We start from the raw sequence: 18,792 nt of genomic DNA, 5'->3' as shown, positions 1-18,792 counted from the left end.
CGATAACGGCGTTGTAATGTACATAAAAGTAATTATTTTGATTGCTCGTTATTAGAAAAACTAACAGTAACGCCGTTATTATGTAACTCCGTTTTTTTCTGAACACTGGTCATAAGGTTAGTGGTTTTCATATACATGCATATATACATTCATACATACATTCATATACCTACCACTGTTTTTTGAGTAATTTCACAAACAAAAGAATACAAGTATCTACTATGATACGGGCTGATATTGAATCGCATTAATATCAGTATCGGCCAATGCTCAAGGCTCCAATATCGATATGGTATTGGAAAGGAAAAGTTGAATAAGGACACCCCTAGTTAATGTACAGTCTGTTTTTTTTTATCTGTTTCATATACCTTTTAGTAACACTTATAGAGTAAAATGATGTACAGTTTGTTGCTGTGAAAGTCTAATCCCAACAATTGACCCCTATTGCATGTCATTGGGTGGCACTGAAGTTTATTGAATAGTGCGTGTGCGTGCGTGTGTTTGTGTGTGTGTGTGTGTGTTTCATCCACGCTTCAGTGTTCAATTAGAAAGTGCATTACAGAGAGAACCTCATTTTGCACCAGTGAACATCTCTGCCTGCGTCGTCCTGACAGCTGCTTTAAGACTGTAGGTAAATATGTATTTATGTTTGCCATACCTATCATAATTGGTCAATGCTTAATTACTTTACAGCTCCTTCAACTAGATGATCAAAACTTTAAAAAGTTGCATTGTGTAAAAGAAACCATTTCATCTTAAATGTATTTAAACTTGTTAAGTTAGCCTTACTCAATAGTAAGTTCATGTTTTTTTATAAACTATATGAATGTTCTTATTTTGCATGAATATACAGTATTAGGAGGCAAAGAAGTTCATGATCAGTATTTCAGAGTCAAACAATTCATTGCAACAATGTAATCAATACATGATGTGACAAGGTTAAACAAAATTTGCATTTTATATACAGTATTTATGCACTGACTTAGGGAACATTATTAGTATTCTATCTCCTTAAGACATATGGGATGGGTTAAACAAAACTATTGATGTAGTCTTATATTCGTATATGTATACTGTACATGTGTGTGTAAATAAATACATTATATATATACACACACACATACTATATACACATATATACAGTATGTGTGTGTATAAATAATTTAGAAATAAAAAGCTACTACTACCAACTAAAATTCATACATATTTTTTTCTTAATTTTAAAATAAGAATATTTTTAAGTGTGTGTGTGTGTATAAATATACACATATATACATATACATATAGATGTATATATGTATATACTATAAACTAATACTAATTTTAATATATTATAATATTTTAATAAATATTAATGCTTTGTACAATTATAATTATTTTAATAGTTTTGTAACATTTTAAAAATGAAAACATTTTTATTTTATAATTTTGTTATCTTTATTATGTGTTGTATTGAAACTTTTTACAGTATTTGAATATGATAATTTTATAATAAACCTACTAAACATATATGTATGTCATCAATATACTTTATACTAATACCAATAATACTATATACTAATAAAATTGTCATTATTTCATATTGTTTTTTATAAATATCAATGTTTTAGATATAATATATAATGTAAATATAATACTTTTATAATAATTTTAAAATGGAAACATTTGCAATGTGATACTTTTGTTATCTTTAATATGTGTTAATACTTAACTTTGTTTCATCAGGACATGAGCAGAAGATCGAAAGGTGAAAAATCAGAAATGTGTGACCATCAAGAAAAAAACAAGAGCAAAAAGCCAGATGTCAAAGGTCACACAATGAAGCAGCACCACTCCAGACAGGACCATCGTCATCCCCATCATAATCATCATCATCATCCTCATCATTCCCACCAGTCAGACGATGACGACTCTCAGGAGTGAGTCATTTCAAATATTCTTCAGTTCTCTCTTCTGTTTATTTACTGTTTAATGGATTTAATTATTTTTAATGTGTGACTTGTTTTTGTTTCGAAAATACTTCAGCACACGTTCCACAGCAGAAGACAGCTTGCTCAGTGATCATCAGCGTCCTTTTCACCATTACCACCACACCCCCCGCCATCGCCGGCTCTCTCTTTCCGAAACGTCTTTCACGTCTTCATTCGGATCCTCCTCGTCCTCTTCATCGACATCGACCTCATCTTCTTCGTCTTCCTCATTCTCTCACTCCTCCTCCTCCTCGTCGGCATCTTCCTCCAGTCTGTCTTCCGAGAGCAGCAGCGAAGGTTCTGGAAAACTTCTCCTGAGGAGGCCTCAGCACTCCTTGTCTTGCACGGACATTTCAAGGAAGCCCAAGTCTGTCCAGGACTCTTCGATCGGTCAAGCAGATTGTTTACCGAAGCAGAAATCCAAGTCTTCCGACAACGGCGCTCAAAAGAAGACACAAAAGAATGCGATTAGAACAGCAAATGATGGCAATTTCCGCAAATCCAAATCGATGGAGGCGCTCACGAGCCGCGCGGAAGGAGGAGAAGACGCCAGCGAGGATGAAAAAGAACTGGAAAAAAGAAAAATCCTAGTCAAACAAAATTTATTGAAAGAGAAAATGAAGTTCTCCGCCTTCCTCAATGAGATCACCCGACAGGTGCTCAGCCCAATGAGACTCACCACCTTAGGGGTGACGGATGCACAGAAACAAACCGAATCCGTCAAATCCGGGACGTTGGAGAACAACCAGAGGAGTCGACCTGTCAGCGCCGGCTCTGCCAGCTCCAGCACTCAGCTGCCCAAGTCCAAATCCTCCCACCGCCGCCACCGCTCGCCGGACCCCAGCCAGCGCATGCAGCCCAGTCCCAAAAGCTGCCCGGAAAGACGATCGTCACGGTCGCAAACTTCTCAGCATCGCTCCAATTCCCCGTCTTGTAAACGCCACCAAGGGAATCGTCGCCAGCATCACCGCGGCGACTCCGACAGTTATCGTCATCGCGACGCAAGTCCTCACCGCCATCACAGATACTACAGTCCTGTCTTTTCTGACCATGGAGACCATGATGGTTCCACTCATCATCATCGCCATCGCCATGAAGACAAACATGATGGAGAGCGATACAGCCCGGATGATCACCATCGTCGCCAAGACTCTGCTGCTCGACACCACAATGACCATCATTTCCATTATCGCCATGGAGATCACTATTTTACCTCTCGTCCCTGTGACGAGCACCACGACCGAACCCCGTCTCATCATGAACTTCCCAGCAGGGCATCATCACAGCACCATGACAACCACTTAAATACAAAACGTCCCGTTACGCCACGTCGAGACTACAGAGACCGCCTCTACCCTAAACATCACCACCGGGGTGACCAACATGGCTTTGCTCCGCGTCACAATTCCGAGGAGCAACATCATCACGGTGATCAACAACAAAGTGTCATCCATCACCAACATCCACACCAGCGAGGTCAGGCTAAAGATCACCATGGAGACCACCGCAGTTCAGGTCGTCAGCATCATCATCATCATGGAAACCACCAGAGTCTAAACCAACATCATCACCATGGAGATGACCTCAACGAGGAGCAGCAGCCTGATGACGAGGAAAGTTTGTGTCATAAGCACCGGCAGGGCGATAATAACCATCACCATGGAAACAAACACGTTCAGCAACACCGTGAAAACCAGCTCCATCAACACAGTCATGGAGAACACCACAGTCCAAACAGTAGAGATCAAAACAATCACAACAGTCATCATGAGCATGAAGAACACCAAAGCCTGCACCATCCTGAGTCGCAGCAAAACAAAGCCAACCCCAAAAACAACAACAACAACAAGGACCCCCACACTGACGTTAAAAGTCTGCCTGCACACCAGAAGAACTCAAGCAGGAACATCAGCAGCTTCTGCAGTCAAGAAGAGGAGCAAACTGACTTCACCGGGCCTTCAATACCACAAGTACGACATTATTTAACACAGTATCACTGCATAGTAACCGCCTTTGGTAACAAAAGTATTGAGGGCCAAATGGTACAAAATTCAAATTAAAAAATATTTTAAATAATTATTTAAACTGGTATTTAATTAATTATTATCGAAATTAAATACATAAATGAGTTATACAATTGTCATTGATTTAATGAATGTAAAAAAAAATAAAAAATTATTTAATCAATTAATTAATTATTAAATTATTTCACGATTTATATTATTTCACAATTAAAATAATTATGGATTTCATCCATCCATCCATGTTCTACCGCTTGTCCCTTTTGGGGTCGCGGGGGGTGCTGCATGATTTAATTAATTATTTCATGAATTATTTCATTCTTTCACAATTTAAATAATTATTGATTTCATTATTTCGGTATTTATTTTATTTTTGAAACTTTAGAGGGACAAGCGGTAACAGATGGATGGATGGATAGTTTTTAAATATTTCATAAAGACAAAACAACAACAAAAATACATAAGCAAATGGGAGAAAAAAAATTAATTAAAAGTTAATGATTTATTTTATGATTTAATTAATTAATAACACTTGAGCAATTATCTACAGTTTCCTTTATTTATTTAAATGTGTCCCACTTGAACTCTTGTCAGCGCTTCATTAATTTATTTTATCTGTCAAACTCAGCTGTCAAAGTCAGTGGGCAGTTCCTCACACCTGATCGGTTACCCGACACTTTCACTTGTCAACCGAAAAAGCAGAGGAGTACTGTTCGATATATCTTGGTCGGAAAGTGCAGAAACAACTCCGACAACTTCAATACATTCCTCTCCTTTGATATAGAGATGCTCTGGTTCAGCAGGTCTTTCACATACTCTGTGACTTTTTAAAATATCTCCCTCCAACACCTGAAAAATGCTGAGTATATCCTGCATGGCTGCCAAAAGACTTCCAAAGTTCCAGGCTTTAGACCAAAGTAATGATTGGAGTAGATTTGTTTTAGCCCCGCCCACTGACTTGGATAGTAGACTTTGACAGATAGAATAAATTCATAAACCTGTGTCAGAACTTCATGCATTCATTTATTTTATCTTAAAGTCAATGGGCAGGGCTAACACAAATCTAGTCCAATAATCGCAAAGCAATGCCGGGTAACCAATTAGGTGTCAGGACCACTGACTTTGATGACTGAGTTTGACTAATAAAATACATTCATCAGTGACATGCAGCCACTAGAGGCAGGTGAGGCGGGGCCTCACGTGCCATCATGGAAAGAAAAAAAAGTAAAAAGAAAAAAAAAAAATTAAATTGTTATATGTATCCAGTGACTATACTATAAAGTTATTTTCCATTTAACTTCACCAGTTTTAGATTATTTTTATTCAAAATCGCTGAATTTTCACATTTGCCGTTCAAATACTGAGTAGAGACGGTGCGGTGATCAGCAGCCAGTTGAGGCACGTCACTGCGCTGTGCCTCAACATGGATTACGGACTCGGCTAACTGCTGGCCTGCTGTGCAGTGAGACCGTATTGCTATATGAACTATATTGTACATTTCCATAGTTTAGTTAGCTGAGGTATATAATGTACAGTGTATTTTGTCAACAACTGTATGTGTGTAACTTATTTCTTGTGCTGAGCAATCATAAAACTGCTGCGAAGATGCACTGGCTGAGGCTCGCAGTAATCCCGCCTCCTTGTGCCGGTTAATGCACCCGCGCCGTAGAATGCACCCCCGACGGGAGTGCCACATCAACCAAAGCCCACACCCAAACCCTCCTCGTGCAAGACCGAATCCACCCAAAAAAGTAATTCAACAAGAAGCCAAAAAGTGCAAAAACAATAATATCCGCGCTGGAGGAGTTGTATACAGTAACACTGTTGGAAATAAGGGGAAAAAAACACTACCGACTTGATTCTTTGGCGTACCACTAGATGGGGCCTGGGTACCACTAGTGGCAGAATCGTGTATAGAGAGAGTATGGACAGCTAAACGAGAGACGCCATGTTTGGTACCTACAGCGATTTTGCCAGGCAGAATGCAATCAATTCGTTAACGTTCCTGACGAAATAAACCAAAATAATAAGTCTAAATATAGTTTAAAATATATTCCAGTTTATAAACTTACAATAAAACATGCATTTATTTAATCAAAGTTGTTTATTACTGTGCTATATATATGCCTGTGCTTTTACTTTAGCTTTTTTAAATATTTTTCATAGGTTTTGCTGTGGCGAGTCATGGCTTCCTGGTTTCATTATCACCATATCAACTTGAATAGTGAACTAATGCTGCTTTTTACTGGAATATTTATTAGTTTAGTTTGGAATTTTGGTGACACATTCAGAAAAGGTGCAATTTTGAAGCAAAGTTTTGTCAGGCTCAGTGTATTAATTCACTGTTACTGAGAGTGCGACATACCACGTTTCCCATGTGTGTGTATGCTTGCTTATCTCGCATAAGAAACTGCATGTTGTTATTGGCTCTCCAGCCTACCTGGCGAACCTTCACTTCCCATATGTTTCTACTTTCTGGGTTGTGGGAAACTGCTTTGGAATTGCTTCGTGCATTTTTTGCGATTAGGGAATTCCCACACTCCGCAAACACTCTTCATTTAAAATAAACGTATAATGAGAAAGTGCAGTGTTACTTAGCTGCGTCTTCAAACTGGTACATAACATGGCGCCCTGTCGTCACGTCAGAGCCTTTGGACCAATCATTGAGAACATCGCTTGAAACCGGGTTGTCCATTCTCTCTCCATACACAACTCTGATTAGTAGTACATGTACCACAGTTTGAGAATCACTGATCTAGACCTCAAGGAAGTGTGTTAAATGTAGATTTAAATCATCATACATATTTTGATGCTTCACAGATTAAATAGTAATGTTGCTGGGATTTCATGTAACGTTCAACCTTTCTTCTTTTGAACTGTAAGATTAAGTCTAATTATTAAACATTGCCATGCCTACAATCATTAATTTTCTTACTGTATCCTCTTTAATAATAGTTACCAAGTCAATCATTTCCAGGTGTTTGATTATGGGATTATGCAATGTTCATTTCAATCATTTGCACCTACTGTATTTTTCGGAGTATAAGTCGCTCCGGAGTATAAGTCGCACCGGCCGAAAATGCATTTTAAAGAAGGAAAAAAACATATATAAGTCGCACTGGAGTATAAGTCGCATTTTTTGGGGAAATTTATTTGATAAAACCCCACACCAAGAATAGACATTTGAAAGGCAATTTAAAATAAATAAAGAATAGTGAACAACAGGCTGAATAACTGTACGTTATATGGCGAACCAACTGAGAACGTGCCTGGTATGTTAACGTAACATATTATGGTAAGAGTCATTCAAATAACTATAACATATAGAACATGCTATACGTTTACCAAAAAATCTGTCACTCCTAATCGCTAAATCCGATGAAATCTTATACGTCTAGTCTCTTACGTGAATGAGCTAAATAATATTATTTGATATTTTACGGTAATGTGTTAATAATTTCACACATAAGTCGCTCCTGAGTATAAGTCGTACCCCCGGCCAAACTATGAAAAAAACTGCGACTTATAGTCCGAAAAATACTGTATTTATTTTTCACTGTGCTCTAACTGGTTGTTACAAAACAGGTTGTTCTGCAAAATATAATAAGCAAACGGAAACAATCCTTTTATTCTCTCTGTTGGAATACAGGAAAGGACACGTGAAACGGGAAAGATGATGTAAGTGTGGACCAATATTCTGATTTAAAAATGTAGATTGATATTCTTATTTGCCTTTTGGTGTCATGTTCCTTGTAGGCTCCTCCAAAAAGACAGTGAAGGTCTCCACCAGAGTTTGTTGAACTCAGCAGTCCCGATGGAATGTTTTGGAGAGCTCCTAAGCGGCCAGAAGCTTTTAGAAGAGGAGCTCCAGAGGACACGTCTGGAATTGAGCAACCTCACAGAGAATTTTAAAATGTGAACAGTCAAAATGGCGTGTTGCTGTCTGGAAAGCGCTGGGTGTTAAATTTGTTCTTCTGCTTTGTGTTCAGCCTTCATGTGAACTGTTCATCCACGCAACAGACAAACAACCTTCTAGAACAAAAGCTGAACTCTGTGGTAAGATCTTTTTGAAGACAATATGGAAAACTCACAAACTCGTTTGTCACCTGGCCACTGCAACACGGCCACGATGTGGAAATACTTTGTCACGTCCTGGGTGATTCTTCTCGGCGTGGCGCGGTTGGGAGAGTGGCCGTGCCAGCAACCTGAGGGTTCCTGGTTCAATTCCCACCTTCTACCAACCTCGTCACGTCCATTGTGTCTTTGAGCAAGACACTTCACCCTTGCTCCTGATGGGTCGTGGTTAGGGCCTTGCATCAGTGTGTGAATGGGTGAATGTGGAAATAGGGTCAAAGCGCTTTGAGTACCTTGAAGGTAGAAAAGCGCTATACAAGTATAACCCATTTCCCATTTTTTACCATTTATAACTTCCACGTGCTGAAATCATGTGTGTTGTTCTGCCAAAAGATGGTCAACAGCCGCAGTTACGATCACTAGCATTGTTGTTAGCATTCTGTCTCGTTAGCAATGGGTTTGTGAAAGGCAGTCCGGCAAGTCGCATGTTTTATGACAGTGTCAGAGAGATGGATGGACATGAAGACGACAAAGAAGGCATCTCTATGAAGGAAAAACACACCTTGTGTAAACATCTTGACAAATAGGACACTATTATCCTTAAGAAGAGCAGGTTAGGTCACACACAATCAGGCTTTTTGGAACACGGCGAATAAGAAATTATGCATATTCAACAGTATTTTTTGGCTTAAATTAAGCATTTTCAAGAAAAAAATTGCAAAATGAACACAAATATCAATACTATAGTAGAATTGAGTAGACCAAACCAATCAGAGCACGCTGTTCAGTTTCATGGCCGCTGATTGGCTCAGCCTCAGGCAGCATTACTGTAATGCAGTGATTCTCAAACCGTGGTACGCGGGCTCCATCTAGGGGTACACCAAACGAGGGGACGACTGTATATACTAAATTCACTATGGAAGTAGCTAGATAGCTCAGAGGGTTATTGACACTACTGTAGCTCTGGATGAAAATTATTAATTTCCCCAGGATATTTCCCATGAGTAGACCTGTGACTCTTCCAGGCTCTCTATATTTGTGTTGCAACCTGCTGATGACACTCTGTGGCCACTTTTCTGAGAACTTCACAATGGCAAGGCTATGTTGTTGATCAGTTATTTGGTGTCTTCTTGGTCTCACAACATTTTAACAGCATGATAGACATCCATTGGTCAATTCCTGGATCACACACCAAGGGCCTGATTTTCTAAGATCCAAATACCTCGTGCTAAACAGTGTGTCAATTAGTGGGCGTGTTGCAAGTGGTTTACTAAGACTGCGTGTGCAATTGCAAAGCGGTGCAGACCGCCTTAATTAAATGAGGATGTTGCGTGTACTATACAGTGCATCACCACGGAGACACTCTCTTTTACTGCACATTCATGTTATCATGCTCCTACATGTGGCGTATTGCTATGTTATAAAACATGCAGGAGAAATGTACCACTTTTTATGACCATTTTAGAAGCAGTCCTGCAATGCATCTGTATTGAAACCACCTTTTTTTTCTTTTTTTTCTACCGCCGAAAGTGTGCTTATGGAAAAAAGCCTGTACTTACTCCGCTCAAAACACAAAATACACACTTAAAGAGGTTTTTTTCATATAATAAATATTTGAATATCTTTTTTGTGGAAAAAAACAAACGTCATTATAGGACACCAAAACACATCAATTGAATGTATTTTAGTCAACTCCTTAAGTCCTTTATAGCAGCTATAAAATTATAAAATGAGGTTGCTGAAAGACGGTATGTCTAATATATTTTTTATTTCTGACTGTCCAAAATGTTGACACGCACGTAGGACGGAGGATTGTCGTCCATCCATCATCTGTCTGTGCACCGCAAGCACAGTTTGCTTGTCCTCTCGAAATAAATCGCAAAATAGTGCTCGTCATGAGTGTTGATAAATCACACTGCGTGTGCTAAATAATTATATTTGCATCTTCTCCTCACAGTATTGGGGGCATTTTGACACAGACGCAAAATGTATTGCATGCCTTATTCTGCTCACGCAATCCACTTTGCACACATTTAGTAGATCAACTTTGCGTGTGCTATCAAGTTTGCACATGTTTTAGTAAATCCGGCCCATAGTTTACTGTTCAGGTCCTTGTTAGAAAACAGCAAATTGAACAGTTGGACATGTGCATTCAAAAGTTTAGAGAAGGTCAAATGAAATTAAGGTTTTAGTGCATTTTAGCTTTTTCCTGAAATGTTACCGGAACTGGTGAGCTGTATATTTACAGCAGGGGTCCCCAAACTTTTTGACTCGGGTGAAAAAAAATTTGGCCAGGGGCCGGGCTGTGTGTATATGTGTGTGTATATATATATATATATATATATATATATATATGATATATATGTGTATATTCCTCGCGCACTAATTAACTGAAAGAGCGCGCACTTCTGGCGCGCTGATGTCACGTTATCGATGGGAAAATGCATTTTTACACAATATGATTTGCCTGAGCGGCTAGGAGACCCAGAGAGTAACAAGCGGTAGAAAATGGATTAGAAAGGACAGATTTTTAAAAATTTGCGCGGGCCGTAGTTTGGGGACCCCTGATTTACAGTATATACATACAGTAGGACACACTTTTCTGGGACATATTCAATGTGGCTAAAATCATCCATTTGTTGAGCTGTTTGTGTGCTTCTTGTTTGACAGACTCGGAGTATGGAAGGGGAGCGTGAGAGGTTAAGCAGACGTATTTCAGCATTGACGGAACAACTAGCAGGTGCCACATTTTCTAACGATGTGGACGGATTTAATGTAAGTCCTTTGCTTCCATTTAAAGTAAAATATAACCCAGACATGACTGCATTGAAAAATGTGTTCATCTTTAACACCATACTAATTGACCTCAAGTAATGAATGTAGTTATTTTATGCACATCTGTCACAGAATCATAATACACTTATATGATGTAATAAGAACCAACACAACATATTCAACTTCACATTATGTTGTGTCAACTATGACTGTGTTGACCTGAATATAAGACTACCCTGAATATAAGTTGAGCCCTCTTTTTCCATTTTTACAAATGTTTTAAATAAGAATAATATAAAATAAATAATAAATCGTAACATAAACATCTAATTATTTATTGCATGTAAAAAGAGGATTCCTATGTGTTGCTGAACAGGAAAACTCTCAAAAAAGTGTTCTCTACACTACAAGGTGGTGTTTCCAAAGTACAGACCCGGGAGACGTTGGATGGTTCTAAAAATACTAAAGTACTACTAAAAAAAAACATAAATTGGACTAAAAAGTGTAAAGTAATAAGAAAACGATGAAAAGGTGACGCTAATAACACAAAGCTGACATGCAGACTGTTTTTGTCTGTACAAAAACTGTATTATGTACTGGTTTTGAAAGAGAAAAATATCATAAGGGCTTTGCACCCTTTGATTTTTCAGTGTGCGGCCCTCAATGGAAAAACATTCTGGACACCCCTCATGGACAGGGACATGTACATGGACAAATACAAAGTTCTTTCGCCACTTAGTGCATCATGCACCAGTGACTACTAAAGTTTTATATAAAATTAGAGCAATTTTTTTTAGATCGTAAGAAGTGTTTTAAGTGCGTACGACATGTTTATAACAGTGTGTGAGAGCTGTGTGAAAGGCTTTCTTTAAATGCATATTACTGTCATGGTGACAGATGGTTGCTGTTGGTGTGACCCCAGGATCCAGGGACAGTAGATGAAGAACAGATCAGAAGGTTTTGAATTAGAACTCAAGAATCAACAGAACAATGTGGCATATACTGGATAATAAACCAACGTTGAGAAGTAGGCGACACTTGTAGATAAATTCTCCTGATTGCCAATCAGGGACTGGTGAGGATAATAGCACTCAGAAGCAAGGGGAAATCACTGCACATCAAACCAAAACTGGAAACAGGACAAAATAAGAGCGCCAGACAGGAATAAACACTAAACAAAGGATAACAACATAGCAACTGTCATGCAGAAAGTGACAACATTATTCATATCAATTTTGGGGTCTGGGGGGGATGGGGTCTTGAACGTAACCTCCACAGTAGTCGAGGGAACACTGTATTCCGAAACAAATACGTACAGTAGATCATTTTAATAATCTGCTTCTAAATTGTACTTTTAAACTATGAAGCATTTACTATAAAACTTGTGTCACACACACAGAGGGAGATGAGAGCAGAGCAAGCACTGAAGCATTTTGACTAGTAGTACCTCGTCATCTAAAGTCTACCAATAAAATTAAATTTAATACATTTAATTGGTGCATGCCACCCCGCACCCAAAAGAGCACAATTTTAACATGTAACAAGCATTTAAACAGAAAAACTAACTCTTTAGTGCCTTGCTCAAGGCCACAACGGACCTGACTAGGATGGCTGAAGCTGGGGATCAAACCAGGAACCCACAAGTTGCTAGCACGTCAGCTCGACCAACCGAGCCACGCCGTCCCTAGTAATAATAATATAATAACAGTAATAATGTACAGTATTTACCTTAGAGAGTGGACTTCTACAGTATCTCTTTCTAGCTGTTTCTCTTTCAACACACCATCAGCAGCTTTTCCATATTTTCATGAATAAATGTTCACTATTTAAATATTATTTCTAATGTCGTAGGCTGGCTATAGACTCATTCACAGATAAGGTTGAATTACTTCACCAACTTGGTGACAGGCTGTCATGTTTTTAATATTTTTTTCTTTAACTCACTGAATATTATCCATTTGTTCTTCTTTGCACTGTCCTTCGCCTTGCTACACCAACCAATGGTGGGGACTTTTGAAACTCAAAGTTTGCTTGCAATTTGAAGCATAACTGCAGTATCAGACGAGAGACAGCTCTTGTCCCAAAGGACTCTTAAATTGGGGCACTCTTAAGTTGAGGTACCGCTGTATTTAGTCATCATTTCTGCAGACATTTTGTTGTAATATCAACACCAATCCTTGACTTTGCTCTGTGCAGCGTTTACATTTGAGCCCAAATCAGCATTTCTTTTTGAGACTTTTGGTCTTACATTGGATTTAATACGGTAATTTAGCAGAACTGGATGTTTGGGTTTGTAGTTTTAATTTGCATTAGTGGAAAACATTCTGAGAGCTGATTTTTTATTTGGCTACCCGAAGGTGGAACAATATTAAATGCACCTTTCAGTCTGAAACAGTGACAGCAACCATTTTAAACATATTGATAAATGAATACCACAGTGTGAATGAAAACTGAAATGTATTGTTTATTACATTTAGGGCCTGATTTACTAAGATCCAAATACAACGCGCTAAATAATAGCTGTAAACTATAAAAGTGTGCGTACTATTAGTGGGAGTGTTGCAGGTGATATACTAAGTGCAGTTGATAACAAGTGCAAAAGTGGTGCAGATCGCCCTATTGAAATAGGTAATGCCCAAGGAAACACTCATTTCCTTCCACAATCATGACATCATATATGATCCAATGGTCCGCCCGAATGCAGCTGAGATAGGCTCCAGCACCCCCCATGACCCCAAAAGGGACAAGCGGTAGAAATGGATGGATGGATGGTCCAACGTGTTCTGTTTCAATATGTTGTGGAAAGTGCAGCTCACACCCCCTTTTGGGCGTTGTTAGAATTGCGGTCTAGACAACTGAACCTAATATTATTACACCTTAGCAGAGATGTGGTCAGGGAGGCGCCAGTATTATGATGGTGCGTCTGGAATGATCCAAAAATGCATGTAATAATGCATGAAAATGTATGTTGGACACAGTTTTTCATGAAAATAAAAAAAAGGAATGCCGTTAAAAAAAACGCCAAGACAAAACAATTCAATTGAATGAATTTCAATCACTCCTTATATCATCCAGATGCTATAAAAATTTAAGACAACATATCTATTGTTTTTATGAAAGGCCATACTGTATGTTGACACACACGTAGGATTCTCTATCCATCGTCTCTGTGCCTTATTGCCTCCATTTTTACAGCCATTTCAAACGTGCTAAATATAGATGCTAAACAGCGGCAGCAGAACAGATTTTCTCTTGATGGATCACATTCCGTGCACTAAATTTCTGTATTTCCATTTCCTCCTTCCAGTATTGTGGGCGTTCTGATGATCAGTATAAATTATGCATATTTATTATGCTCACTTAAAGGGGTTGTTTGCAACATTTACACAGATGCCTAGAGGGCGCCAACTTTCCAATGTCCATCCAGTATATCCTGACATACAGCTGTAAGCACCAATCATTTTATTTGGGCCGGAAACAGTTCTATGTATGTACAATTTAGTTTTCAGAATGTCAATGTTTTTTAACGTTTTACTGGAATGCATGTCATTTATTTGCCCAAAACTTGGTAACAGTTTCAATTAAGTTTTTTCAGGTTGTATTTTAAAGTGAAATTTGCCAACAAGCACACCAGTCGCAGTCTCCTCACTCATTTTTGTACTGACGTATACATTGATCTGATCACTGACCGTAGAGCGCTTAATGTAAAGGAGCTTGTATGGGCAAAATAAATTGCATCTAAGTGTGTAAACGGATAATGCAATCTTTTTTTTGTGATTATTCACATGAGTTAACTAGTTAATTTTGACAGCCCTAGTTTTGAGACATGCAAACTTTTAGTAGATCAGGCCCAATATGTCTCATATTTCTATTTATGACAGTCCATATATGTTGACACACACATGTACGTGTGATTCTCTGGCCATCGTCTGTCTTTGAAGCATTTCAAACGTACTAAACATAGATGCAAAAGAGTGGCCGCGGAACAGTTTTAGTCTTGAAAAATCACATTGCGTGTGCTAAATTACTACATTTACATCTCTTCCACCCAGTATTGTGGCCGGCATATATTCTTTATATTCTTGAAGACAGATACGCTGAATGGATTGCGCTCCCTATTTGGCTTACTTAAGAAATGCAATCCTCTGCATAGTATACTGCAACCTTCTACAATCTTCCATGTGCTGCAAACTTTGCACATGTTCTATTCCATGCTTTTTTAGATTAATGTATGTTGGACCCCTTCAGGTTGTGCAGCTGGAACTAAATCGTTTCCAGTTTCTCTATGTTGATCCAAAATATTAGCTTTTCACTAAATAATCGTAATAATGTGCAAATCTGACTTAATTTCCAGGTAAAGTCTGTGTTGATCAAAAGCAACGACCATTTTCATCGGGATGATGCCATCATTCAGGGGATCCTCCCCATCGCCCCTCCTCCCATCCAATTCATGGACAGTCAAAACTACGAAAAGGTCAAAGCAGGGGGCCAGGAGCAAAGTCTAGGATCGGTTCCAGAGGAGGAGGAGTCAGACTGGTCAGAAATGGGGGAAGACATCCCGCAATTTCTACTGAACAGCGGCCAAGCATGGCGGCACAGGGAAGGAGACGTGGACAAAGACAGCGAGTCGGGCGGCGAGGAAATATCCCGACGCCACTCTCCTCGACCTCTGCAGATACCCCATCTCCAGTTCACAATTCACAATGAGATTTTACCCGTCGCACCAACCAATGCATGCCCCTCCGGCACGACTGGCGAGGGCACATTTAGGGTCACCACAAGTCAGAATCTTGGTTCCACGATTCTGATGAGGTCGGCCAGCCTGGAGGAAATCCCTCTCTTATGCCAGCAAATGCCAAAAGAGCTGAGAGGCACGGAGGCCATGATGGACCTCCACCACCCTGGAGACGAATCTGTCGAGGATCTGGATAACGAGATTATTCATCATTGGAGAATAAGCAACGAAAGGGATGGGACGGCATTGGAGGCAGAAAGCGCTCCGTGTAGTCTGCAGTCAGTCGAACAGATGCTCGACCACTTCATGAGCGAGCCAAAGAACAGTGAAGGAAGGTGTCAGGGATGGACAGGAGGAATGGCAGAAGAGGTGTTTGGAGGGGAGCAAACACAACTGTGAAGCCACTTTATTGAGCATTTTTCTTCAGTGAGGTTTTAAAAGAAAGTAAAACCAATAGAAGGGGTTATGATTGTCACAAACATACAAACATCTGCATCATTACGTACAACTGAACAGAGAACAAAGACATTAATCATTATTTAATATAACATGTTTATTGTAGCACTAGTTTGCTGTGTAAATAGATCAGGACCATGGATAGCTGCAAGTACCCAATACTGTATCATCACTTATGAATATTCATGTATAGTTATTACGGTAGTTATATATTAAGGCACTGTTGACTATCTAATGCAAACCTTTAAATGTTAAGTAAATGGTAAATGGTAAATGGGTCGTACTTGTATAGCGCTTTTCTACCTTTTTAAGGAACTCAAAGCGCTTTGACACTATTTTCCACATTCACCCATTCACACACACACATTCACACACTGATGGCAAGTACAGTCTACTAATCCACCCAACTAAACCAAGCTCAACTATTTGCCCACAATAGCATTAAATGAAGAGACCTGGTTGCCACATTTGGCTCTACACGCCTTGACGTGCAAGAGGACTAAAGAAAGAAGGAAGACAGTCTATTAAAATCTTGTAAAAGTAGCTGTCATGATCTGGCAGTTCTGCTGCAGCCTGTCTGCTTTTTGTTGCAGTGCCTGGTTTTCGGGTCACACCTGATACTCATTTCTTACTGACTACTTAAGTTCTCCAGTTCATTCACTCTGCGCCAGTAGATTCCTGATGGTTAACCCTTCCAGTCGTGTTCATCTCCTCTGCTTTGGCTCTACTCACGTTTCTCGTTTATGTGGCCGTGTAGTGTTGACTGTTTCCTCTCTACATCTTTTGTATGCGTTTTCCGTTTCTTAAGACCTTTTGTTTGCATCCTTCGTTGTTTTTCCTCACTCCTTTTTGAATGTGCTTTTTGTTATTATTGTTATTGTTTCTTCTCTACATTGGGGTCCTAAAGCCAATCGTGACAGTAGCCTAACGTTAAACACGTTTGTGATATACTGTATGTAGTAATAGTATGTTTTGTTTTTGTAATAGACCTACTGTACACTTGTAATATTAATATCAACCTAATGTGTGGTAAAATATGTTTCCTCTGTGATGTTAATAATTAGAGAATACAGTATATAATACACAATTGCTTACATCTGGCCATGTACTACTAATACAATTACAGTCTAATAAAGACACTATTAAAATCCATGATGTGCTTTTTGTAAGCTACTTTTTGAACGCATTCATTCACGCCTAAAGATTAATAACTTTTTAATACAATACCAACACTGTAAAAATATTACCAGGCTTCCACAGCATTTAACATTATTTTTTTCAGAATGATATACTGTAATCAAAATTTGCTGTAACATTACAACAAATTACTGTGAAAAGTATTAGTTTTTATTGTTCAACTAAGTATCCATCAATCCATCTTTTTCCGCTTACCGTAGATCATGTCGCGGGAGAAGCAACCTAAGCAGAGAAGCCCAGACTTCCCTCTCCCCAGCCACTTCGTCCAGTTCCTCCCTGACCCAGCTGGGAGACATAATCTCCCCAACGTGTCATGGGTCTTTGCCGTCTAGTTACTTATTTAATTATTAATCATTAGTATGCTGTTAAAACGAGAGAGTAATTAACAATAAAATTACAACTGTGAATTTATAGCATTTAGTTGAAACCTTTTTGTAATTAACTGTAAAATCACAGCTCTGCTGTTACAGTAAATTGCTGTAAAGATAATTCCCAGCAAATTACTGTAAATGTTACTGTGAAAGTAATGCAATTATTAGCCAGTACTTTGCTGGAAATGCAAAATAAACTGTTTTTTTTACAGTGAACTGTTCAAGTGGGTAAAAAATGTTTTATTTGCGACAGTGATTATGATGTGAAATATATTCTAAACTTTACCAATGCAAAATATTATGTCAACAAATGATCAAAGAGAACACCTGGAATAAAATAATACATTATTGAAATGGACAGACTTTTTTGCTTAGCAAACTTGACAAACTAATTGTCCTTATTACATATGAATTATATATTGTACTCCTCTTTTATCATTTTGTATCTTTTCACTATTTGTATGTGATGTTTATTGTACTTGTTTGTGTATATATGCAGTAGTTAATTTCTAATAGTATTGCATTCAAGTTTGTATGTTATTACATAAACCCAATAAAGAAGAAAAACACACACCATTAAACATTTGTGTGGTTTCTCTTTTCAGGGAGCTGTTTTTGTTTTTTGTCTCAGTTCACGAAAAATAGACGGTTATTTTGGCTCCCAAACATCCCCTCTGATTTATTTTTGCTGCTTGAATTGATTTGTGTAAAAATAATGTCTAGTATAAAAAATATTTAATCATATCAAATAATTATTATCTATAAGGCTTCATGTATATGCTTAACTTCAAAAGATTTTGACAAAAAAAAACTAATGATAGAATATAAACACCAAGACCCATCCCAGTTGTGTTTATTATTTTTGCATTTCCAACTATTTACAGTAACAAACATCAACAAAACAATACACATCGAAATATGTCGTATACCTTTAGCAGAGGTTGGTAATCAGAAACACACAAAGCCTGATCTATACTGAAGGTTTACCGAATAAATGAATTTCTGCAATTATTCATTATAAATCTAATGAGATGTGTTTTTCAACATTATGAGACCCCTCTGGACATTGAATAGCAACCTTTAGTCACCTTTGCATTCTTTTAATCCAATACAGTAAGGGTGCTTGAGGCTGAGCCAGTCAGTGGCCACGATACTGAACAGCATGCTCTGATTGGATTGGTCTCATCTGGTGG

At 38.4% G+C, this 18,792-nt stretch overlaps 1 protein-coding gene across 1 annotated transcript; it reads left to right on the top strand.

Annotated features, from left to right (window-relative positions):
* Positions 1–594: 594 nt before the first annotated feature.
* On the top strand, positions 595–18,161 carry si:dkey-273o13.3 (transcription initiation factor TFIID subunit 1). Its single transcript, XM_062048158.1, has 8 exons — positions 595–627; positions 1,726–1,919; positions 2,026–3,940; positions 7,641–7,669; positions 7,748–7,906; positions 7,981–8,047; positions 10,736–10,840; positions 15,195–18,161. Exons 2-8 carry the CDS (start codon positions 1,729–1,731, stop codon positions 15,972–15,974), a joined length of 3,246 nt encoding a protein of 1,081 aa, XP_061904142.1. The 5' UTR covers positions 595–627; positions 1,726–1,728; the 3' UTR covers positions 15,975–18,161.
* The last annotated feature ends 631 nt before the right edge of the window (positions 18,162–18,792 follow it).

This window comes from Entelurus aequoreus, linkage group LG05 (genome assembly GCF_033978785.1).
Source record: "Entelurus aequoreus isolate RoL-2023_Sb linkage group LG05, RoL_Eaeq_v1.1, whole genome shotgun sequence".
Taxonomy (NCBI): Eukaryota; Metazoa; Chordata; class Actinopteri; order Syngnathiformes; family Syngnathidae; genus Entelurus; species Entelurus aequoreus.
Note: the sequence above shows the minus strand (reverse complement) of the source record. Positions and strands in the feature narration are given on the sequence as shown.

Coding starts and splice junctions, on each gene's coding strand:
- si:dkey-273o13.3 (XM_062048158.1), top strand. CDS start 1,729: ATGAGCAGAAGATCGAAAGGTGAAAAATCAGAAATGTGTGACCATCAA. Junction 1,920..2,025: donor GACGATGACGACTCTCAGGA/GTGAGTCATTTC, acceptor AAAATACTTCAG/CACACGTTCCACAGCAGAAG. Junction 10,841..15,194: donor ACGATGTGGACGGATTTAAT/GTAAGTCCTTTG, acceptor CTTAATTTCCAG/GTAAAGTCTGTGTTGATCAA.